The 26,691-nt window shown below is 39.9% G+C and overlaps 1 protein-coding gene across 1 annotated transcript in view; it reads right to left on the reverse strand.

The window, feature by feature from the left end:
- The window catches only part of thsd7ba (thrombospondin, type I, domain containing 7Ba), a gene marked incomplete at both ends in the record, with an annotated part of 107,190 nt that overhangs the window by 75,787 nt on the left and 4,712 nt on the right, over window positions 1-26,691 (reverse strand). The window contains 3 exons of the mRNA XM_079230869.1: window positions 288-457; window positions 1,257-1,505; window positions 3,132-3,993. Of these exons, the coding sequence (XP_079086995.1) occupies window positions 288-457; window positions 1,257-1,505; window positions 3,132-3,993 (1,281 nt within the window). The remainder of the gene's footprint in view (window positions 1-287; window positions 458-1,256; window positions 1,506-3,131; window positions 3,994-26,691) is intronic.

The following is a 26,691-nucleotide window of genomic DNA, read 5'->3' on the forward strand; positions in this document are numbered from 1 at the left end:
CACAGTAGCTCAAGAAATCACTGTCTGATTAAAATTATGATTATTCTTGTCGCCTGCACTTTGAACATGCTTCTGCTACAGCAACACAGCTTGCTTATGATTTGTTTTGGCCTGCATAACCAACATACTGCTCTGCTGCCAACTTTCACTTTTAATAATTTATGCTCACAGCTTATATCAAAACACACCACTGAGTTTACTTGGAATTTATATGTGGTGTTTCTCTCGAGTCACCATGTGCTTCCAGCGAGCCCTGGGTCAATTGTCATGAAGGCGTTTTTTCTTACCCTCCTTCCTGTGATGTGGTGCCGAGTGATCAGGGACTTGAACACAGTAGGTCTTCCGGTTCTGGATCCCCCGTCCACACAGAATACTGATGTTAGCCAGCCGCCGGTCCTGCTGGCTCAGTAAGGGGCGGATGCGACATTCGCCCCAGTCAGTGGTTCTCCACACATACCTGGCAGAGCGCACACAGACACGCAAACACATTTAAATGGGGTCACTGTTTCACATGTATACAGAAGTATCATGCTAAAAAAGGAATGCATTGAAAAAAAAGGATAAAGTTTCAGCACAGCCGTGGCGGTTGTTTCAGAAAAGTCCCATCTCTCTCATATGTCAGGAGGAGAGAGTCATGATTATTTTTACTTTAAAACTTCTGAACCAATGTTTGGTTTTAACTATGAAAAATGCAGTGGTGCGGAAAGCAATAATATCGGAGGAGTTTACCAGAACAACAGCCTGTAGTAATCTATCAAAAGCTTAATTTCCGTAATGAGTTTTCCCTAATCATGTAAATCCTCTGCTCTCAGGCACTCCATGTAGATTTAGCAAATAAAACAAAATCTACCAGCAGGGAAAATAATTCTCTATTGACTACTTTGTTTACCGCATGTAATATTTGACAAAATCTTTCTTAACTCACATTCTTCTAAAACACTTTGTCATCGATGTCATGTGCTTTGGGTCAGGAACTCCCAACAGTACATTATGATATTGTACTTGTCACAAGGTATTTGAGTTAATGCCCCCAAAAAATACATAATTCGTGAATCGTGAATACTTGCAGACTCTCGGCTTTCTATCATAATCAATCAGGTAGAAAGGCCAAGAAAAGCAAAAATTACAAATCATCATTTGATTTTAGACTTTGACATTTTATGCATAAAAGAGATTACCCAAAAAAGCTATTTTGTTGATAAGGATTATGAGCTCAAATAAGACGATAATCATCATTGTTTTTAAAAAAAAACTACCTGGGGCAGTTTGGAAGTAAATCTCCTATGATGTTGCAAGCTTCTTTTTCCTCAAGGGCAGGACATCTTTGCCCCCCTCCAACTGGGATCTGCGTCATGATTCGTGACCTGAGGCGGTAACCCGGAGACAGATCGGTGGATCGGCAGGTCTTAGAGCAAGGACTCCACGAGGACCAATCAGATGTCTGGCAGTCTTTGGGCATCACACACGCCTGAAAGGTCAGGGCGGAGTTGTCCTTGGTACAGAGACTGTAGATTGGGAAAAAGAACAGACGTTAAAAAAGAAAATACTACAATAATAGAGAAATATATTTGTAATGCCTTCACTGTTATTAGATAGAGTTGCTGAAGAGTGAGCGACCCCGAAGCAAACCAGATGTTAGGTGTGGTTGGTATTGAAATAGATTGGCAGGCAGATTATATGGAGTAAAACTCCAGTTGTAAGACCTGCCATCTGCTTGGAGAACATACTAGTGGGTATCTTGATTTCCTGATGAACAAGTTTCCACTTCTACATGACAATAATGAAAGCCATTATGCATCATGTTAACACAGATCTCAGACAAACAGTCGGCCTTTACAGAAATAGTACAACGAGCCGATATGCTCAATTAAAAATATGGAACCGGTGCATTAGTCATGTAATTACAATTCCATTGTTTAATTTGGACAATTTGATTAGGTAGGTTATTAAAATGTGAGCACAATGCTCATTTAGGAATTTTACTTTGTAATTAGGCTGTAATTAGAAAAGCAGAATGAGACAGAAGTCAGGTGGGAAATCCATATTAAAAATCCCCAATCCCACTTCTGAGCAAATGCTATGCTAATCAGACACCACACTGTCAAAGTTCCCTTCACACTTAAATCATGAAGCCATTGAACCGGCCTTGTTGGGCATATCAACATGCAAATATCAAACACATAACAAAAGACCCAAATTGAAGTCCCTCATCGGTTCAAACAAAAAGTCATCACATCAAACCTGGCATGATACTAAAGCTCCCACTGCTTATAGAAGCAACATCAAACAATGCAAATACATTGTTCCAACAGGATATTGTTGACGAGTGATTTCTGAAACAACAGCTTCCATGAATGCAAGTAAACAATTGATTACAAAAGTCAGCTAATAGTGGCATTTTACACCAAGTAGATGGTAGTTAGTCAATATCATTTACATGCAGCGATTTTCTCTCCCCTTGAAAAAGTGAGCACAAGATGGAAAATTTATTTCTGCATATGTGTGTGTGTGTGTGTGTGTGTGTGTGTGTGTGTGTGTGTGTGTGTGTGTGTGTGTGTGTGTGTGTTTGTGAGTGTGTGCGCGCTTGCTTTCTGTGCAATAAAATCCATTCTTATCAAATCCAAATACCAGGGTTTGCTTAAACAGCAGGGACATGTGGGGAGCAGCACTTGGCATTTACCATAATAGTGCCTCACCACCATGCTAATATACTGCTAAAACAACAGCTCTCACATAATCCGGTTATAATTGAATGAATTACCACCATCAATAAAAAAAACATTTAGTTTCACAGAACACAGCTCCGCATGAGAAAAATGACCCACTGGGAACACGGGGAGGTAGTGGGGGGGAGGGGCATTGATCATGTTCTTCTCATGTTACGATACAATACAATCAATTCTGCTAGGACTAATTCCCCTCGCAGACGCCTACATCCAGCTACAGAGCACGTACTTAAAACTCACCTTGTGCTACATCAGTGGAGAAAGAGTTTAATGTGGGAAGAATCCATTTAAAGGGCTGTTCCTTTGACAAACTACAAACCAGCTCTTTTCACAGATCCCTCTCGCTCTCATTATAATCTTGGGTTCTCTGTTTTGGCTGTATGAAAAGTGCTGCACGTTACTTACCTCAACATAGCATTCTTGCCGTCACTTCGTGTGCAGCGGACTTGCCGTGTCTGGTATCCCACCTCCAGTTCCCACGACATGGGATACTTGTGTTCATGGCGATGGTGGTGCTGATGCTGGTGCTGGTGGTGATGGTGGTGAGAAGCCTGTGTGTTCAATGTGACTGTGTTGCTCTCATTGGAGCTAGTGCTGAAGTCCACTGTGGTCCTGCCACTTAACAGGGCATCCTTGTCATGGGGTAGCCGGCAGTCGCTCCAGGCCCCTACTTTAAGGCTGTACTGGTACTCGCCCTCCCCAGCAGGGCAGTCAACAAGGCGGAAACAAGTCCTGGTCTCAGTCAAGTTGGGGCAGCTCGCACCGCCGTACATCGGTGTGGCCAGGACATGTCGAGTCCGATGCTGCAGGCCAGCGCTGCATGTTTTGCTGCAACTGGACCAGGAAGTGAAGTCTGAAACTACACAATCTTGTGGGCAGGGGATGAGGCATGCCTGCTCCACAGGTGGGTTTTGGGAAAAGAACTCACATATCCTCAAGGTGACTGTGGTACGGTTTGAAGTGCGCACACAATGGACTTTGCGCCTCTGGATGCCGTGCTGTGCTGTAATGCACTCAGCCGTCCTCAGCTTGTGCTCGTTGGAAAAGAAAGGGACGAGAACGCAGTCCCCCCAGTCCGACAGCTCCCACACAAAGAGGTTCTGGTGCCAGTCGCAGACCTTAAAGCAGTGCCGCTGGCTTTCTGGCTTGTCCATGTGCTGGCAGTGAGAATGGTGGGTAGTCCAGCCTTCCATGTGGACACACCATATTGTCCTCGTCTGAAGCCCGCCAGAGCCACACTCCTCCCCGACACACTGACCCCACTGGCCTGCAACCAAGAAAATACACATGGAGAGGGCAATTTCATTAAAACCTGCAGCTTTAGAAATAAATGATTTAAATTGCAGCTATCTGGCAGCTTGCAATCAAGCACTATTCAATGCCATTCACTTAACTCTCCATGATTGCTTTATTCATAAACTGAGGAAGAAAGGAACAAAAGTAAAAAAAAAAAGAAGTCATCAAGCAACTGGCAGGCTTCAATATAAAAAATACGAGGTTAGTTTCTCGGTCACAAAGGATTACATTCTCTTAGAGTCTTGATTCCAAACTGATCAGCATTTTAGGCTATGCAAGACGTGGCAAGCTGTGGAACCACAGTTGCACTTTAGTCGGGTGTTATTTTAAAATATGCCATTCCTTTGCTGAGCGGCAACTTTTTGTGATCGCTTAAAATCTTTTTTTTACTATTATTTTGATTTGTTTCAGAACAATGCAGCTATCGGTTCAATGTGAAAACATCTTGTCTACCAAGATGAGGCATTGCACACATTTTACAGATCTTTTCAACAAAGGCTCTTTATTTTCATTCAAAACAACCCAAACCAGCCAGGATAAGACAGCCTTTTGCTCACAGCCCACTGAGGATTTCAGTTATCTTAATGTGTAATTACCGTTGCTTTACAATCACACCCTGTCTTAAACTTAATTTCAGCAGAAAAATAATTGTTTGCACAAAAGAAGAAACATAATAACATTGTCATAGTTCATTTCACATTTCACAAGTTCTGAAAGTTGGTTAAGTCTCTATCTGATGGGTCTCTATGCAAAGATTGAAGTTTCAAAACATGGTGGTGTTGAGGCTGATCTATTTGTCTCAACAGCTGCTTGAAAAATATATGTACTCTTTAAATGAATGAAGCATCCTGAAATATATGTCTAACATCTGCTCTTACATTTGATATAACAAACTCTGAAAACTAGATATTGTGGAAAGGAATTATGTGAACATTATCAGTCATATTTAAGCTTAGGCAACTAAAACTAACCAAGCAGCCGAGTTAAGCTCCACTCACAAAGGTGCAAAATTCCTCTTCTCACTCCTCACGAGCGAGCTCAGTTCAAATACATTCCACACAAAGAAAATGGCAACTTCATTTTCAGGTTTCATCATCATTTCTCAGAGATGATGTGGTTGATTTCTGCAGCGTGAAACAGAGCCGCGCTCGGCAGTCACTTCTTGGAAACATCAAAGTGTTTGTGACGAAGCGCACTGATTTTCCAACTCTGACAAATAGCGGGAAGTAAAAGTACTCTGTGGTCAGTGAGGGAACACAATTGCTGATACCTTCTTTTTCCCCGCTGTAAAAACTTGCGTCAGCGTCAAATTGTAGCTTAAAATGTAATACTTATATGGATTCAAGGCTGACCGCACACCACTTTTTTCTGTGAAAAAGGGAACTATAAACTTGTCACAGCCAAGTCTGCAGACAGTGAGAATATGATTCTCTAGCTAGATTTTGGATAGAACACTCATCCATTTGAAAAAAAGGAAAGAAAGCTGACCGTTTTATTTATTCATACGGGGCAAGAACAGGTCTAATAGGATGCAGCGGTTAACGCCATCGCCTCACAGCGAGAGGGCTCAAATGAACAGGCCGGCGGCAAATTCATGAGTGCAGATAACGGATGGATAGATTGCAAATATAGGAAGTTTGTCACGTTGGTGTGTATTCCATGTGGCTGCTATCAGACACACACACACACACACACACACACACACACACACACACACACACACACTGCTCGGTTCACTTCCTTCTCTTGTAAAAGATGCAACAAAAAGTTGAATAATAATGCTCATTTTGATGAAGACTAGATTCTAGCTCTTACATCTTGATTTCAATATGTCCTCAAATCTATACCAGAAAATGCTATAATATTGTCATGACCGTTGTGTTAACGTCTGCAGAATATGTAAGGTGATTAAAGAGGATAATTAAATTGCCATTTTATAAAATGCTATATATTTGTGATTCATGAATCCTAATCCAAAAACTAATTTGTGCCCCATTAAATTAGTTTTTGACCTTTTGTCCTCAATTTCAAAAGAAGTAGACATAAATCCGAAAAAAAGAAATAGATTAAATTAATTTGCTGATATGATATGGTTATCTATGTCAGTCACATTCACTTCTCATCCAGTCATTTTGCCACATGCTATGAAAAGGATAATTTGATTCATTTCTTCTAATTGGAATTAAATCGATGTAATAATGAGATCCTCCTGCATCCTAAATTGCTTTCGAATGACAACTCACTGAAACTGTTTCATGCCCTTTCGTGCCAGTGAAGTCTGTTGTTAACACTTTGTTCCCGGGCCAATCACCGACACGACAACACTGCTGCTTTTTGCTTAAGGGAGCAACATTTCAATCTGCTGAACTGTTTCATAGTTCATCGAAGCACATCATTGAATTTATTCGTCTTGGCTTTGCAATGTTAATGGGGGCTTACGGTGTAACCAACATCATTATGGTTATGATCTTTTTGTCTTACACAAGTCAAAGGATAAGAAACCAAAGTCATTACTACCATCATTATTAATTTACAAAGACATTTTTAAACACCGGAAAGAAGATTGATGACTTGTCCATTGGCTTAATTTCAGAAATGATGTCAGACATCCAGATAAAGAGATGCAGTGATGAGAACATGGCCATCTTTGTCTGACACAGTGTGAAACACATTGAGGGCATTCCAGCAGACGCATATGTTTCTAAGTGTTGCAAACAAAAAAAAGACTATAAATCCAAGACGTACATGTTTGGCATAAACAAGACACGGACACGTCATTATGTGGATATGTGAACCTGCATGTGACTTGTATTGAATTATTCAACTTGTAGTTGTTAGTGTTGCTTTAAACAATTATATGATTTGCCTCTCAAAGGGTGTCATATCTTTGGCTTTCCCCTGTATTAATATGGAGGACAACAACACTCTATAATGTGTAGAGAAAGCCATAACAATTTCATTCGAGACACCGAAATGCAGCAGTCAATAAAAGCGCAGCCGACTTATAGCTAATGAGAAAAAAAAAAACCTTTGCTCTATGGGAATAGAGCTCTATTAGGAGATCAAATTTTAGGCACTTGAAGGCTGAAACTATTTGGTTTCAATAGCCCTATTACGCAGAAAGCCGATGGCTATTGTATACACGCCACATTGAAAATGAGCTGCATACAACATGAGGCCAACATGAGATGAAAATAGAACCAGAGAGACATTTTTTATTGCCATAACAATTTAACTTGATTCATATCCGTGCATTGTCAAAAGTGGAACTTCAGCAATAAAGTGTGCTCTTTATAAAGCACAGTTCTGCACTATGTGCCATTGACTACCCTGCATATTTTCATTAGTTAGTATTTTTGAATGCATAATTAGGACGCCACATGTTGTAATAAACTGAGCTAACATGGTTCTGCTTCGGTTTGAATTCATCGTTTGAGTCCCAGCTTAAGATGATTTGTGCCAGGCTGTTTGTTTACAACCTCAAAGACACTAGAAGCACTTTGAACAGGAGAAGACATGTTGTTTCTGTCAGTGGAGAGAAGAGGCTACCCGAGATCACTCAATGCCGTGAACACATATACACATATGAAAACATGCTAATTAGACACATTAGACAGTATATCAATTGAATTTAACTTCAGAAAGCCGAGTCTACCCCTTGCATTGCAGCTCCACACTAACGTCCTCAAAGAGATGTTCTCAATTCGGCAAAAACTGACAAGACTAAAAAAAAATCTGAAATGGGTGACACCCTAAAATAGAAATGAAAAGCCCTCCCCAAATAAAAGATATGAGCAGCAATTCACCTACGAGCTTAACGACCTTCAGTCAACAGCGAGCAGCTGAGTGCATTGCTCTCGTGGTCACGGATGGCACTCTTTCATGATCACCCCTCTTTCATCAGCATGGTCACCTCTGCTCAATGTTGCGGTTTCCCCCGCTGTGCCGGGGTATGTGTGCCTGATTTATGGAGGTGTGATTGGGAGTGATTCCGCTGCCAGGGGAGCCAGCTAACACAAGCACTATCTCCTAAGCTCTGAATAATCACTCTCTCGATCTGTCAGCATCAGCATCTGTCAGCCCCTCAGGAGGAACAAGTCACCCACAGCTCCTTCATTCCTGACGCACTTAGCCGCCTTGCCTACAACCCTGGGGGGCTCCAGTACCCCTGGGGGGCCCTGCTATATTTACTATTCCGTTTACGTCCGGGTATAAGAAAGAAAGTTACTGTGCAGGAGCCTGATACAATGCAGGAAAAGGCAGGAATTAAACTCAGCCGGTGTGACAGAACATGTCTTCTCTTTTGCATCATTGTTGGGTTGAACCCTTAAGTTGGACAAATGATAGCAAAGCTGCACGACTATAACAAGCAACACAACAAAAGCAATTTCCACTGCGCCGAGAAACCAGACAGACGGAAACAAAGGAGAAGCAAACAGCGAAGCAGTAAACTGTCTCTTAAACAGCGACGTTCTGTCAGGAGAAAACTGCACTCACTCGCTGTTCAATCCTTTGCCTCTCTGGTCTCTTTAATTACATTTGGTAAAAGCATCACTGAGGCAGGTCAGTAAAGTCTTAAACGATGTCTTGGCGCTTACAACTTCATGTCGCCATTTTGAGACCGTTAATGTTGGATGTTTTGTTTTGCTGCTCAAAACTTGAAAGAGCAGATGGATTCCACATGCCCAGAGATGCTTCTGTAAGCAATGCACTCTGCTCCAATGTGTCACAAAGGGAGAAGCCGCCATCTTTTCTGAGCATTTATTGATCACATTGCTCTATCTACTGCACTGTCCAAACACTTTATTTGGCTTGTAGAAGAAACACATCAATAACTTGAGTTCTGAAGAGACTTCTCTATTAACAACGTTCAATAATGTTACTTCAACAGCACAGCGTCACACTTTTGATTGTCATTCAATTCATTTGCTGACTTGCTGCAGTGACAAATACACAGAGCCATAAAGCTTTTCTCTGCATTTTCTTCGCAAACATCTGCTGAGTTTTCTCGCCATCTATCTTCAACTTCTCTGCCCAGGTTTAGTTTGACTGTATAGATACATGCGTCCTTTGTCACAACACTTTTTAATTAAATGATACCTATGCCACTGCACCTCATTATGCACAGAGCCGTCCCCGATGCCACACTTCCATCACTTGTAATTTATGAGCAGCGGGGTGCATCCTCAATTACAGCATTCATATATGCAAAAATTCATCTGATTATCACCAGGCAGTCAATCCCTCTCCAGAAGCTCCGAATCAGCTCATTTTTGACCGCGTGTTTATGGAGCAGGTTAGAGGAAAATTTACAAAATGTGAGAAAATAAGTTGAAAATCATCGCCTGATAAAAACACACTCATCACCTGCAGCTCAAAATAAAATGTGTGTGATGATAAAAAAGAATGAGCAGCTAATGTGAGAATGTTGACCTTCTTGCTTGAATATTAATCATACATTACCATACATGCTCAATAAGTGAATGCATTATAGTATTTGTATTTTGGCTTGACAATGAGATCCTTACTGCAGCTTGAGTATCCCGAGGAAAAGCATCCAATGCACTTCAATGCCCCACTCTAATGAATGAGCTACCTTGGGGCTGCAATATTATACACACGGCCCCAAAGGGCTTTTGGTATAATTTTGTATTCAGCCTTTCAGCACCAGTTCCAGATCGACAGTACTTGAATGCTTAATCGCTAACTGAATGGCGAGCAGTGTAAGCAAGACAACACTAACACATGTTGTGTCCATTGAGTGATGTAATCCCCATTTGGGCCAATCAAATACATGCAATGCAACCCCCATCTTCAGCCCCCGAAAAAATGTCATTTAAAAATGCCAAAGTTCAGCAATACGACTTGTTTCCTTCCATCAACGAGAGTGTGATTTGTGGTGTCGGAGATTTTATGCGTGATCAATGGACAGGCAAACAAACAGACTTGGACTGATCCAGAGTCTGTAGCCTGATTGCATGTGTGATGGTTCAAAGAGCCGGCCTCACACTCTATAAAGCAGGATGCAGGACCTTCAAGCTCCTCTGCTCTGATTTAACTGAAATCCATAAAGCGGTAAGTAACAAAGATGATCATATTAATACCGGCGTGAAGGCTTATAAGTGCGTAATCAATGATCTTTAGTCAGAATTAGAATGATACACCACCACCATATCCAATGTGATGAATGCATGGAGGTAAAAAGAGATACGGCACGCATGTAGAGCTACTACTTCCAGGAAGCTTTTTAAGCCAATATAGTCCTTGTCATGTTGCCAAGGATGACTGACTTTGCACTAAAAGCAATTACAAACGATACTAAAAATATGAATACAATATCACATAATTAGCGTATATCCAAGCACAGTTTTATATCAATTTGATGTGTTCTTAAACCAGATTAGAGGCCAAGTGCACACCTTTAACGGGAATGAAACCTTGGCTGGTAGCTCGGAAAGCTTAATCTGTAATATATGACTGCATAAACTCTGAAGAGCAACAATCTGGACTTTCTTATTTTCCTCTCTGCCTGATATACAGTATCCTCTTTCCGGATCGCTGAATATGCTAACCTAGGCTGTCAAAGAGTTTCAGACACAGGCTCCTTCTGTTAAACCAAGACTAAATCTATAGATTGAAGCTTGGTGAAGGTTCTAAGTTTTAATACAAAATGTTGTGTTATTTTTGCAGATTTGCCAGCCAGTCAGTTCTACAAAAATAAAACTATGATAACACCTAACTTTACTTTAATGAAGGGCATGCTGACACAATGAAAACTGCTTCACGACTAATATTACTTGCAGTTAAACTGAGAACTTGAAAATGTATCTGATTGCTTCTGCAGCTTTCCCTGACAGACTCATGTTATTAAACCAAAGATATAATCTCTAAAACTGTAACAGGTTGACAAATGATATTACATTTTGAGTAATGTCATGTCAGCACAACAGGGCAGGGGACTAGTTTTTTATACTCATGTGCAACAATAAATCTCATTCCAGCGATGTTTTGTTTTGAACTGTGATTGTGCCATCATGTCTTTCTAAAAAAAGGCTCTCGGTCAAACACAGACGAGACTTCTTCTCCCATTGAAATCAATGTTGGACTTATTCCACCTGATATTTCATCTACAAAGTATATATTGTAAGATCTAGTTTATATACATATATACAACTTTAAATTTAGGCTATAAAATCCCCACAGAGGTTTTTCTCAGAATCAACTTGGTTACACTTGAATGCCACAGGACTTGAGTCAGTATCACTTTAAGACATACAGAATACAGCGGGGACCCGGCAGAGGTGTGCTATAACTCTGCAGTGATCAGAATCTTTTTCCGTGTAATTGCTTGCCTCATGTGGTCTATTCAAGTCCCTGCACCAGCCTGTGTAGAGGTGACAAGTAATTGGATAGGATGTCATTCACTCCTCTGTCTCACCGTCTTCCGCTGACCTGCATTTCTCTTTCTTAAACACAGGAGCAGAACTAATGGCCATATATCTACAGGTAGCAACCTGAGGAAAGACCCTGGTGTTGTGATATGGCGAGGAGGGCCATGGGATAAAGGACAAAGATAATGCATCACAGTTTGCTTGATTTGAAAAGATCTATTAAAAAATATAGATATATATATGTATGTATATATATATATATATATATATATATATATATATATATATATATATATATATATATATATATATATATATATATATATATATATATACATACATATATATAGTAATCAAAGTACCTATCTATGTATTTACACCAGAGGATAGTTCAACATATACACTACCGTTCAAAAGTTTGGCGTCACCCAGACACATTTTCAGTTTCTTTGCAATTTCTCGCATGGAATAGCCTTCATTTCTAAGAACAAGAATAGACTGGCGAGTTTCACATGAAAGTTCTCTTTTTCTGACCATTTTGAGAGTATAATCGAACCCACACATGTGATGCTCCAGATACTCAACTAGCTCAAAGGAAGGCCAGTTGTAAAGCTTCTCTAACCAGCATAACTGTTTTAAGATGTGCTAACATAATTGCACAAGGGTTTTCTAATCATCCATTGGTCTTCTATGCGCGGAGCAAACACAATGTATCAATAGAACACTGAGTGATAGTTGCTGGAAATGGGCCTCTATACACCTATGTAGATATTTCATTAAAAACCAGATGTTTCCACCTAGAATAGTCATTTACCACATTAACAATGTATAGTGTATTTCTGATTAATGTAACGTTATCTTCATTGAAAAAAACGGTGCTTTTTTAAAAAAAAATAAGGACATTTCTAAGTGACCCCAAACTTTTGAACGGTGGTGTACATTAGCAAAGACTCCAACACTTTAAATTACAATCATGGATGGCAATGCAGGTGAGAAATGAGACTTGAAAGGGGACAAAAAGAGAGGAGAAATGCATTAAAAGGTTTGGACATATCTGAAGAGAGAACGGGGGAATAAAGAAACTGCAGGGAGGAGGACTCCTCATAAGTGTTTGAGGAGCGCTGTGACAAGGTAGCATTCATGGTTGAACATGAAATTTCATTTGAACACTGAGAGCCGACACGACACAGAGTTTTTTCTTTAGCTGCTCTCAGAATGAGCAGCAATTCCCAAAGTGCTGCTTTTATCTCCGAGAACAATGCAAACTGGGAAGTGCTCATACTTCCGCAACAAAAATGGTGCTCAGATGAGACACATCAGCATGCATGTATTTGTTGCATCTATTACATAGTTACATCTAGACAGGACTTGATTACGGGAATGTAAAGTATAACTAAACTAAATCAAATGGTTGATGCACTAATCAATATTTATTTTTTATAATGGAACTTCAAATGAATTGTAATATTTCTCCATGGCTGCTAGATGTGTAAATATTTGATTGTTTGCTCACAAATTCACCATAACAAAGTTATCCAAGCTGCCCTCGCTTTGCCGACTTGCTTTGAACTCCTACATGCATGTTTGCCAATCAAGAAGCACACGCCCATGTGACAACATACAAAGAAAGAAAAAATGAATAAATACAAATATGCAATATCACCCATGACGTTTGACCACACAATGACAACTATCATATGTATTATATCATATTTTAACCATGCTCTTAACAAACCCCATTTAACTATCACAGGTAAAATATGTCTGTGTAATGCTGTTCTACAAATGTGCTGCATTCAGCTTTTGACAACACTTGTTGTAAACCTTGCAAACCTTGTCTGTAAAATTCATGATCAAATGCATTAATACTTCAGTACTAATCTTCCCATCCCAACAACCAATCTGCCTCACTGTCACTAGAAATGAATTGCAATTCAGTACAATGCTGCTATTTCTGAAAGCATCTTCCACTGTCATTTTATGGTGCAGTGTTAAACCAGAACATGTATTTCATTAAATCAACCATAAAATGGCTCTGGAGCTGAGATCAGGACCAATTCAATGTGGACCCCGAACCAAGAGAGTTTCTCTGTCAGAAGAAGTGATTAACTAAGTCTGGTGGCCTGCAGAGGGTAAATACTTCACTTTTCCTCCATCTGTCATTTGAGTTCCCTTTGTCCCTCAGTTATTAATCAGATGCTCGCTCGTTTTCTGGTAATTTGTGGGAGGTCAAATTAAAAAAACATTTATCGGTGTCACTGCTCAATCAAATGATGTGGCAATAAAAAAAAAAAACACATGAGAGCTCCTGAAGGCTTTTCCTTTCCCGATGCCAAAGTCAGCAAAAGCTCAGTGTTGAGCGCCAAGAAACAGTTGTCTCCAAACAAAAGCCAACAGCCACGATGCAGCCATACTATCACGTGTTATCACAGAGCCCATTAGAAATGTGCAGACACCTCCAACTCCAGTACTCTGGAAGACTTGAGGACAGAACACTACTAAAGTAGTTCGGGAGTTCTAATACTTGGAGGTGAACCTTCCTCCGATCCATCAAATAGCACAAAGGACTCTCCGGTTGTAGTGTGGACATAAGCCAAAATCTAATCTATGGGAGAGTGTGTCAATTCTCGATTGACACACTCGATTCTGTTATTCTTGGCTGGTCTGTTGCTCGGTTCAGTTGCTCGATCCACCATATTTGTCCTGAGTGAGATATCTATATTGACCAACTAACCTACACAGGCTGCAGAGTGAAAGCAGCATGTCAGCAGCACAGCAGCAGCAGTCCAAATCCTAAGTAAGCGGATGCATTCAGGCACAGCCGTCTGGGTCAACAGTGTTTTGGCAGGGCTCATAATCATTGTAGTTTCACAAAAATGTAAGAAAATATACTTTTAAATACCATTTGAGAAACATGTTTCAGGTTGCAGATACCGACATGCTTTGTTTGTTAATTACAGCTTGCGTAGATGGCTGTTGTGGTGAAAATAGACCCGTGTATGTTCTGTCATATTTGAGAGGGACAACTGAAAAATGAGGCTGAAAAACGCCCCTGTATAATACAAAAATGTAGTCTTATGGCGGTAGACAATTGTCCTTAAAGGTCTAGTGCTCCTGACAGAACTAGTGACTCGGCTACAAAAGAACATTCAGACACTCAGGAGTTCAAAGCTAAAAAAAAGCTGCATTGCATAAACTATAACCAAGGCTTGTTTGATAAATGTAACCCTCACTATCCAACCACATCCTTCAGCTGTCACACTGTGATGCAATGTGTATTATGCTCCTGCCTGATCTATTGTCTGAGAGCTTGGCATTGTCTTCTTCATTCTTCAATACACGCACAAAAAGAAAGACAGTTAGGTAAGTGTGTGCACGCATCAAGGAGGTGCGTGGGTGTGATGCATGGGTTTTAAACAACATTAAGCCTGGTGCAGCTCACCCTGAAAAGCAGCTGTGCGGCTTGAATTTTGTAGCTCATAACTCAAGGCAGAAACTGAGATCAGGCATTCACTGCTCAGTGTGAATTGAATATTCCCTACCATGCTACCAGCGTATTATTAGGTACATCTGTAATACAATAGTCCTGCAGTAAATTCTACTTTTATGAAGTATGCATGCAGTTTTTGTTGATAATGTGTCGGTTCGGTGTCAGTTCACTTTTTGAGTAATTTTGGAGGCTGTAGTGTGTGATGCTGTTGAATTGTATCTTGTTACATTGGGTATGAATTTGAAGTGACTGTTACAGCTGTGTTAACGCCTGTCTTTTTAATGTGACCTGGCACGTCCTGAAGGCTTGTTTTATCTGTCAGATGTGAACATTCTCAGGGCGATCCTGAGCCAAGCGCAGTTACAAAATCCACATCTCGAGGTATCCAATCTAAACTGTGTGAACATAAATCTGGCTACAGTCATGATACTGCCAGCAGCAACATTCACTTATCACACGCCCCTTTGACACGGTACATGTTGAAGGAACAGGGGAAATACGTCAATGTTGCAGAGACTTGCCGAGGCTTTCTTGCACAGTTTTGCTCTCCTGCTGTTCTCTGCACAGATCAGGGGCACACTAGAACATATACAGAGCAACACTACAGAAGAAAACTATTGGGATCTTTTTCTCCATGGGAATCCAAAAGACGCAGCAAGCTCTGTAAAATATCCATCACATGATTCCTATACAGCCGCATGAAATTGTGGCTTACTCTCCTACTCGCGGCGTCTTTCCTCAGTCATCTTAGAACTCATCCTTCATTGTGATCTCAACTACACACCCGCAAACCTTTGTCACTGCATCTTGAAGAAATGTGACTCTATTGCGGTGACAAATTCTGACCACAGACAGACAAAAATAGAAATACTCACACAGACTCACAAGGTGAAAGCGATACCAGCGTTGCTGTCGCAGCTGCTGAGGATACACACTCGCAGTGCACCTTTAGCAGGTTATAATATCCAAGCTTCCCTTCCTGAATTGATTCAATGTTTTTGAAAATGAAGAAATGGCATCAACTCTTAAGAATGCTATGTTATATCTCTAGGTACACAGATCTTACAGAACTTGCGATAAACACAAGTCCAATCCGAGCTCTTAAGAGATGCCTGCTGCCGTCTAAAAAAACTATTCCATGAGTGCTCGATTGTGAAGTGCAAGGCTTGATTGTGAAGTGCAATCAACTATTGAAACTGAAGACACTTGGCGGTCTTTAACAATCGTGGATGTTTTTACAGCAGTGTAATTTTGGTCATAAAAATATTAAATAAATTACTGGTGTAAACAGTACACAAACGATATATTTCAACAGGACACTCACAGTATACAGTATACACGGTCTCTTGTGAAGGTGTGGAGATCGGCCTGGGATGACGTTTGATTCCTGGCCTGAATTATGTTCCCAGTCAGACCTTGTTTTGGGATTATTTGACAACGTAAATCAAATCACAGATCCAGCCACAGATTTAATACACAAATGTCAAAAACCTTTAGTGTATTGAGAGTTAGTGATCAATATTGTTCAAATAAACATAATCTTTAAAAAAATAATGTCCCAGAAATGGTTTGTTGAAAAGGCATTTTTTTTGTTATTGGCACCAGCATAATGAAAGCAAATACCCAGCCCTAATACCACATCTTTTAGTCAGCACTGTGACATTGAGCCAAATGCTATTCATCTGTTTACAGTGGCTATCTAAGACTCATTTAAAAGAACTACAGGCAGGTAGAGGGGACTCAACATTTTTGCTGACATTTTAAGTTCCAGTGGACATTAATCAACAGCATTTCCATTGCATTGTATTACAGTAGTTACTGATTAAAAGATTAGGGAAACCCCCCGACTAATTTTCTCCCCCAGCTCGGCAGAGAGTTTTAGAGCCAATTATGTTTTTGAGAGCTCTTCTATTGGGACCTACCACAGATTCCACCTGTCATCTGTTGGAAATCTGCAGCAATTTGGTCATAATAATTCACACAGCTAGATAATAAAACATCTTGAATTTCCCTTTTTGATTTGGAGGTTGCAGCTGCTGTTTCCCAATGGCTTACCTTAAAAAGAACACGACTTGTCATTGTATTTCCAGTTCCTCTCACATTCAGTGAGCTCATTACCCAACAATAATACTTGAAAACTACAGTGTAGTTTTGTTTTTAATCAGTTTCTGCAGACATAGCAAAGACTGTTTCAGGATTATTAAAATGAACAAGGATTCATTGCATAACTGAGAATCTTAATCCACAAATATCCTAAGTTGTTTCGTCATAGCAGCAGGCCTGTGCAAATATTGACAGAGTATGAACAATAAATCAGGAGATACACTCATTAGTTTGGCCTCTTGGTGGCACCAGGTAAAAGCTATATGGTCATTAAACTCCAAAAATGTCTTCCTGTTGGGAGCCTCAATGTTCACAGCCGAAGTTTGATATGCACAGAAAGACCGAGGCCATCATATTACCTCCACGGCAAAGGTAATAAAAGATCAAACATCACTCTGCAAATCCTAATTAAAAGTTCACCTGGCTTCTCTCCTCATGATTAAGTGCTGGGCGTTTGGGGTATGAAAATGATGCATGGCGTATCCAACTTAGAATAAGTATGTGCTGTGAGTTTCTTGCACATTCACATCCTGCAAACTCATGGTTAAGAGTCTTTCCCAGTATCCCATTTTTACAGAATGGCCTAAACATAATTGCTTAATTACTGTTCTCCAGTAACTATGGGGTTTGGGTGCAGTGCCAAACAAGTATCTTGAAAATATTAAGAATCATCTTTACTTGAAACATTGTCTTGACTGTATTCATTTTTCGGCCTACTTTATTTTTTCTCCATTTGATCATTTGATTTGTGAAAGACAAATTAGACTGTACAGTATATTTCTGCTCCCATAAATTGAGCTCATTAGATCAGCCCACAAGTTCTGTCCCCGCTGGTCAGCTAATGGCTATGATGAGCTGATTGCTACCGGGCATCTAAATCTGATGGTCTTGATTTAATGATGCTTACTGACCAGAGCTGTAGGTCGCCCTGGATAAGAGCATCTGACAAATGTAATTGTAGAAATGCTTTGATCCAGAACATAGCGCCGTCTCATGATGAATAGAATTAATGTTTAAACAATGTTAGACAGAACAAGTTTATATGTTAGACAGAAGCCTGTTTATATGTGTCAAAAAAAAGTTGTGGTTATGTGTCAGGGCTGTTTATGTTCATTATTATCTTTGATGTAATTTAACATCAATAAAAAGCAACAGCCTTTGGGCAAATAGGCCTACTGTTCCACGCATATTCTATTCGTGTAAAATAAATCCTTTGTGCACAGAGAAAATGAAGACAGCGAACATATTGTTGTTCTCATAATACCTCTCATTATACTTAGCATCCCACTGCAGTTTTTAATGTAATCACGTCATGAAACTGGTATACAGCTTTACCAACTTTTCAGCTTCTGCCTAAAGTCGCTTTTCAGGCAACACTTCATTAGTGATGATCAGCTTCTTTGGATATTCAGACTTTGTCATTCAGTTGCTTTCTGCCATTCTTTGGCTCAGGCCTCATGCTGCCAAATCAGCCAGTTTGAGAGCATGATCCCTGATCAAGGAAAGCCCCCCAAGCAACCCTAGAGCGAAACCCAACAGCACCCTTTTCCCACCGCTGTCTGTTTATCATTAAACTAGTGTTCTCTCCTCGAGTTACATCTTATTGAAATGCAACTTTGCGAGCGTCTCATTTAAATCTCTGTGAACTAGATTCCCACTTGACTTCCGTATAAGTTCAACATTACGACTTCAGGTTTGTGAAATTCATTAATACTTTTAACAACGGGATCCAGGGTTTGAAGGCAGGGGAGTGGTCGTCCTTAGATAAAGCCACTTTGCTGAGATGAATAATTATAAAACCATTTGTGCTAACTCCCTCTAAAGACACTGGAGACTACATAATATCTGCCATGTGTTATTATTTCAAAACAACTGCAATTACTGGGTCAATTCTGTATATTTGATGGGTAAGGATTTCTGAGCTACACTTAGTAAACATGATTTTAGACAGCGCTGCAACGTGACTCTAGCAGTGGTAATGACGGCCTTCCGGTCCATTGGTCAGTCAGTCTGTTGCCACTTTGGTGGCAGATGGTGACCACTGTGAGCATCATATCGGTTTAGCATTCAGCACGTTACAGCTGCATGCTGGTGTTAGCATTTAGTTTGTTGAACTGATAAACATGGCTGGACAAACTGCAACAGTCCTTCAGTAAATACAAGTAGAATTACTCAACTAAAGCCATCAGTTGGTGGTGTTTTTGTGGATAAGAATATGTTAAAACCATTAAAAATGTGTTTTTGACGACATTATTTTGGTTTAGTTTTGTCAAGAATGTCTTTCTCAATTGTGTGCTCACATACAATGAAAAGGTTATTGTTTACTTGAATCATTCCACTTCTCCATATTGGCCTTGAAGTGGGCCCTTTCTCTCAAAACTACTTACTGTAAGAGATGAAGGACAGTGTACCCACCGCTTGCTCTGTCTAGCAGATGCATTTAGAAGTTAATGTGAGCTTCAGCTGTCTAAGTTAGCCAAACGATGGCCTATGTGTACCAATATGCATCTTATAATCATCCTGTCCATGGTAAATAATTACTATTGGAGTAGTGGAGGTTTCTTTTTCCTGAAAATGATTCTATACTATGTTTAGATTGCAATAGCATAGATGTCCTGAGATGTCACCTCATAAGTAAAGCAGAAATTGCAAACTGTGAAGTCCACGCTGTGATTAAGAAGTCACTCACAAAAACATATGCAACAGGCTTGCTCAACACAAAGGAGTTTGAAAGGCAATAATTAAATTGGTTTGTTGTGCGCATTACGCTCACCAGGTTGATCCAGCGCTCCCTCTACTCTCAACAACAAATAATTATTCAGCTACTGTTACTGAATGAAAAAAAACTCAAATGTAACGTACACCCACAGAAATCTCTTGATGAAACGGAAATGTCTATAACACAATCAGACACATTTCTGAGGACACAGACAATTGTTGATAAACAACTTTACTTTATATGCTAGTCAGTCTTAGTAAGTCCCTGTATTTTGTATATATATTGAAACATCTGAGTTTATAAAGGTTATGTACTGTATAGTTGAGTTCATGAGAGCAAACTCTGATTACAATTCTTTTATTTTCTTGCTATACAAACTGGATGTTAATTGCTCTCCCCTCATGCCTTTCACCCAGGTCACTGATTTGTGCTGAACTGTTGAGAATGCTATACATTCATTGATTATGCATATAGGCACACATGTATATGTACATAGCTCTGTCGGTCTTGATAACAATGTCAATCTATGTTGTGTAATTGTTTAATTTACTGTATCTTTAATTAATCAGGTGTCATTCAGTTAATTATATCAAACTGTATGGTCGCGTTCAGCAGGTGAGAGAATACAGCGTTCACATATGAAGCAATTAAAAAGACTCTGGAAGAACGTAATGTTAATTCTGTCAAGTATAGGTTAAATTAAATAATCAGGATAGCTGTTCAAATGGGAGTGGTTTTGCTGTTTCCGCCAAAAAACTACACAATCCCTTTCTCATAAAGAAAAAGCAACAAGAAGACAGAGCACATCTCTACTCTTCTAGTCTGCACTTCGACTCTGGACGTAGCCGCTGAAGGGTGGTCTTCTTATCACCCCCTCCTCCTCCTCTGCCCTCAGGCCCGGAATGGGTGGGGAGCACAGTTCTGTCCGTCTGCAGGCTCGAAGGCCCACTGCGAGCCGAAATGTCTCCATAGGCTGAGAGGACAACCGGCCAATATGAGAGGAAACAACCTGAAGAAGTGCCTTCCTTCAAATATGATTGATAACGTTGAATCCTGCACGCCAGATCTCTCCCTTGTGGCTTTGCCGGTTCCGCCTCTAGCCTTGTGTTCCTGACTCAACGGCCACGGCCACTCGATGCCGTCTAATGTGCCATGCAGCTCCAACCTGCGATGCACCCACGTGCAACTATTGAGAGAAAGAGACTCTTAAAGAAAAGACTGAGATGAAAGATATTTTAAACTGGGAAAGGTGCCATAATGACCCTGAGTGATACGATAATGCAACATCCTGTTGAGAGAGTAAAAGACCAGAGAGAACGGTTCAAGCCGAACCCCAACGGAAAAGACGACCAGGTTGCGAAGATATCAGAGAAAGCCAAGCCAACTGCCACTGAGCGAGCGATGGAAGAGTGTGATTCAGTAAACTACAATCATCCGACAGCTTGGAATGGAGAGATGAACAGAGGAGGAACAGCCTCTCCATGCAGCTTAACCTCCATTCTGCCCAGCAGAGCCGTGAGGTGAAACAATACCATTTCCAAAAGTAAATGAATGTAATGGTCCTGGGCAAATTTAATTTAAGTCACATAATAAAATAATCTTAGATAAAAAAATATCTAAAATATTTAATTAAAACTGAAATAATATAAAGATGCTTCACAATCTTCCCCCGGTGCATCAAACACTCTCGACCGCTGAACGGTGTAGTCATGTTTTTGAGCTCCCAATGACCACTTAAAGTAATTTATGCAGTATAACTGTTAAATAATGCAATATAAAAAAAGATTCTAATTTATCACAACTATGGAATTATAGATCATTATGATCTGATGACACCTGACCTTATAAGTGCTAATTTGTTATGGTTATGAATACAAAGCATGATGAATATGTATCAGTGCTTATAACTATGGTTATACAGTGCTATTAGACAATTACAATGTCCAACATCCAGTGTCTAATATTACATTAGGGAGCATTGGAAGCATTCAGTGGCAGTTGAGCCCCTTGCTCAACACATGGCCTGTTGCAGCTGCTGTCAATGCAGGAGCTTTATGACCCCCTGGATAATTGTCATCAATCAGTGTGCAAAAGAGAAGTCCCGACTAATCTCGGAAGCATCGCATGCTGACATTTTGAGTGTATCGTGTGGATTATAGCTAAACAATGTGCTACTAATCTCTACACAAGCCACGCTAGAATCCAGGAATTCAAAGTCCAGGTGGCGTTAGTACCTAAACACAACCATGTAACCAGGCTCTAGCTGCTATATGAGTGGACATAGTAGAGGGAACACATGAAATACATTGTCCGTCTACATTCTACCGACACGTTCCCTATCAAGATTTTACAATTCACCATGTTGATTTATTACGTGTCCCCTTTATGGTGAGAATGTACTTTCTAGGAGACTGGATTGATACGGGGCTATTCAGTCTTTCAGAGAGCTCCATACATCTGCTTCTTGAAACAGTGCCCAGATCACGTAGAAGCCTGTTTTTTTAATCCTACATTATTTTGTTAGATGAGAGAAATAGGTTATAAGTTAAAATGTATATTTTGCATTGACTACCGCATTAATACTGGCAGGATAACCTCATTGCAATCCCTTCCTCACGTGTTATCCTCACAGCTGTTCTCATCTCTCTCCTACACTCCTCCCTTGCACATCCTCTGCTCTGACTAGTCTTTTTCAGCATAGCAGTTGATCAAAGGATAGAATAAAGCAAGCAATCTTGATAGACAGTGCTCTGCAATCACAAAATGACTCAAATGGGAGTTTTTCCCTGGTAAGAATAAAATCCATTTGGTTTCACCTCGCTGTCTCTCCAGTGTGTTCCCCACTGGGTCAAATACAGAGTAAACAGAGGAGGCTATTTTAACAGGTCTCTGCAGAGGATGCTGTTCAACCACAGAGAACATTATTATCATTTTACTCTTACTTTTGGCAGTGCATCAGTAAGGAGTCCCAATCTTCCGTTTTTCTGCAGCGATATTTTAAGTGAAGTGAAGAATTCCACCCAGGAAACAAATATATCACGCCATAATTATCAAACAAAGGAGGACATAGTCATAGAAATAGAGAGGGACTTGCAAGGAGAAATGAGAAATCGTATCAGTTGACCTATTTACTTTACTGTCTGCAGTAGGGGGTATAGGCAGTTGTGATGACAAAGAGCACTCCAGCATAGGGAGCAGCTTGTCAGGGAAACTGCTCGATGAAGAAGATGAACACATTTCATTTTTTGTATTTAGGTTTTAGCTCCTTATATATATATATATATATATATATATATATATATATATATATATATATATATATATATATATATCGCAGCTTCTCCCTGGACTCACACTGGCTCAGTCTGGGTTAGACCTTCAGGCTTTTCAGTTTTTTGTTGTATGAGTTCATCTCATTAAAACTATTGTAATTACAACAGGCGTGTCATGTTTTGTTAAAGCAGCAAATAAGCCCTTTTTTTAATGAATTGGAATAACAATGCAGCTCCATTTCCAGAGCAGCATATTAAAAACCCTGACAAAAGTGAGGAACTGAATGATAGTCATAATGCCATGTGACACTGAGGCTTTCTCTATTTTGCAGGGTGCAGCAGAGGATGATGCTTTGTCCGTTCATTCCATGCAGTGACAAATAGATTTCACAGCCTTTTTTATGGGCCTGACCTTCACACTGACATGCATAACCCACAAAATACAAGGTCAATTACATAAGCTTCAAAACTCAATATACCCATCTTCTGGTAAGGCATCAAAGAACAGGACATGCTCCTGCCTGGCTCTCTTTGCTGCTGATTTGCGGAAAGCTTTGCACTTGGGCCAGTTTGCAGCAGCGGAACAGGAGAAGCTCTAGTCAGCAGGTTTGATCTCATTTGCATTAAAGGAAGCGAAGCTGTAGACTCATCAAATTTCAGTATTGTGACTTTTTCTTTTTGCTTGAGAGGTACAACTGTCTAAATAACTACTTTGGTTGAGTTTCTATTTCAACTTATCTGCAAGAATTACCGTCATTGTGCAGTCTGCCATTTTTCCGAGACTGACTATTTTTAACAGGATGGCTAGACACTACTGTACAGCATCTGAATGTATATCTGTTTTTTCATGTAAAAGTGGAGAAAGTGTCTAAACAATTCTTTTTTTAACTATCATACTATCTAATTTGATTTGAGAGTGATGTATCAAAGTAACTATTTGTACACATAGAGCTTTAATAAACAGAAGCCCAAGGAATGCCTTTCATGCAGGCTCGGACTGGCCATCAGCAGCCAGTGTTAAACATGTTTAATGTAATTTAATCAAATGGAAAATGACACGAGGCAGATATAGTGACTCAGAACTGTGTAAAGTATGTCATTAGGTTCCTAACTCTAATGAGTTGCAGCGTACAGACGCTTTTCTTAACAATCACTATGTTCTATAGAGCAAACATTTTCTTTTTACTTTCTAAACATACTGCAACTGCATTTACACGCATGTACTTTTGCATGCAGCGTGCATTTAGTTAGGACATATCACTTTGTCATATCATTACACCTTACATTTTGTTATATATAAAGAGCAACACAGAATGCCTGAGAGCCTTATAGTCTCTTCTATGTTAATATTTTTAATTGAATTAATTATTTTTAATTAAATGAAGACATTTACATCATAAATTGGTGCATTAAAACTCGGGAACGTGAGAAATTAATGCAGGAAATGAAATGTCTGACGCTCAATTGATTTTTGCCAGAGAACTCCCAGATTCACAGGTTAACGTGTGTCCCAAAATGATTAAATTAAACCTACCCCTTGGTCATGGGTTTCTTTTAATATACTTTTCAAAAAGGTAGGCATTTATGTTTTATTGTTTAATTGCAAAAATCAGCTTATAGAAATTTGAGCCCTTGCCCCTCAAACATCCTCTTCACGTCGCGACGAAGTCCGCTGCCACTGATGTGTGGAGATTGAACTGGCCTGACGTTACATTCCCAGTCTGAATTAGGCTTGCAGTCTGGCCCTGCTTTTATACATTTCAATATTAGTATTAACTGAACCTGCAGGAGTCATTCTGTAATGAGATGCCCTTCTGTCTCTGATTCCCATCATTTACACAATGGCACTACAGGCTGGATATTCCCAGTAGCTATGGAGCTCTTGATAAAGACTTTGTCATGAGCGTGTGTCTTTCCCTATTCCTCATTCAAGCCTCTAATGGAAAAATTTAACTGTGGGAGATTTGACCAGAATTGGAACGTTTTGTATAAGGGTGATGTGAAAACCCTGCGCTGCTTGAAAGAGACTTCTGAGAGGAAAGTCGCTCTGAAAGCTAACTCCTCTGTGAGAATTCTCTCATGGGATTAAGGATCTGACTGCGAGGAATCTGGTACCTCGTGGCCCTTATGAGACAAGCCGCCAGCTTTTATGACAGCCTCAATCAGTTCACTGCCAGTCATAAGGACGGACACAAGTTCAAAATGAGATCTCAATTGAATAATCAATGTGAAGGGCTTTTGAAGAGACACGTCAGATTTTGTGAAGGTCGCTGATCACTGGAATACTCAGTTTACAAGCACACACATGGTGCTATCCATGCTTATCAAATCCACTTCAAATTCACTTTTCATTGTGTTTCCTGTCAACGGTAAGCCCAAGGCACGGTTTGAAAAATGCAGAGTGGATGTGTTTGGTTTTCATAAAAGCGTGAGATGTAGGATATGTAATTGGAGCAACATCTTTCAGCCTCAGATCAATAGTCAACTTTGAATTCTATTCACCTTGATCCTAATCAGGCGTACTTGGTGTACCAGATTTAGCGTATCCAATGGAGGTATGCGTCGAGGCAGATAACAAACTACATTTTTGTATTTGAAATTTTAATGAGACAGCGTTTTTTTGCACATTTGCAAGAACTTACTGAATTGTAATGGCAAGCTACATAATTGATAGTATATGAATAGAACAAGACAAACATCCTGAAAGCTTTACAGTGTTTACAAAAAGCCAGAAGAAAACATTGAATTCAAGAGTGTGTCACCTCAATTGTTGTGTGTGAGGATGGATGAAAGTGTTCTATACATGCTCGTATTTAAGGTTTTGGTCATTTTAAAGAAATCCAGGTGACTCCTTGATGTATGAATCGGCAGCTAACTTGCTAATGATATAGTTTTATTTGTATTACATAAATGGTATGTTGCTTCCGGTATTTGTAGCCTAAACATATCTGCATTAATCACATATGTACCTAAAAGAAGCAAAGTCAATATTTCAATATTTTAAACACACAGCTGCTCCCTTTACCTGCAGCATCACTGTTTGGATGGCATTTTTGCATGTTTATCTTCTCGTTGACATTTTTCACAACACTGAAACCTCTATCGTTACTGTGAGATTTTAATTTCCTCACTTTCTAGAAGTTGTTATTCTTCTCAGATGTGGTGTTAATGACCTCAGACGAGTGCCTTAACAACAACACTATTCTAACGAACCTCCAGGTTCTAACCCGGAGAAGCCGATTTAATGAGAGAGAATTGTGTAATGCTGATGTGTGTTTGCAATAAGAAAGATCTTCTGTTTCTGTGAAAGCACTCAGATGATGGAACCGATATCTAGAACATTAAATTGTACTGTACATCATTTTGTCCGTGTTCATTTGTCCATCAAATGCCTGTCACGCAATGCTGTGACATCACATGTTGGCATTTTGCAGAAGTTTTGGAGCAAAGAGAGCAGTGCAGCAGCAGCAGTTTTCTGCCCCGTGTGAATCATCGCTTATTTACCTTCAAAGCTCTCCAGTATGCAGCAGCAGAAGAAATCCCACTTTGATACACAGCTGTTGTCAAAATGCTGACAACTGCAGAGCCCACAGGACAAATCACCTGGTGGCAGTCATCGTTGTGATTACATTAAAATAAAAAAGTGACTTCTGAGAATGTATCTCCCGAGTCGTTAACAAACATGCCAGCTCCA

The sequence above is a fragment of the Taurulus bubalis genome (assembly GCF_910589615.1).
Source record: "Taurulus bubalis genome assembly, chromosome: 15".
NCBI classification, from domain to species: domain Eukaryota; kingdom Metazoa; phylum Chordata; class Actinopteri; order Perciformes; family Cottidae; genus Taurulus; species Taurulus bubalis.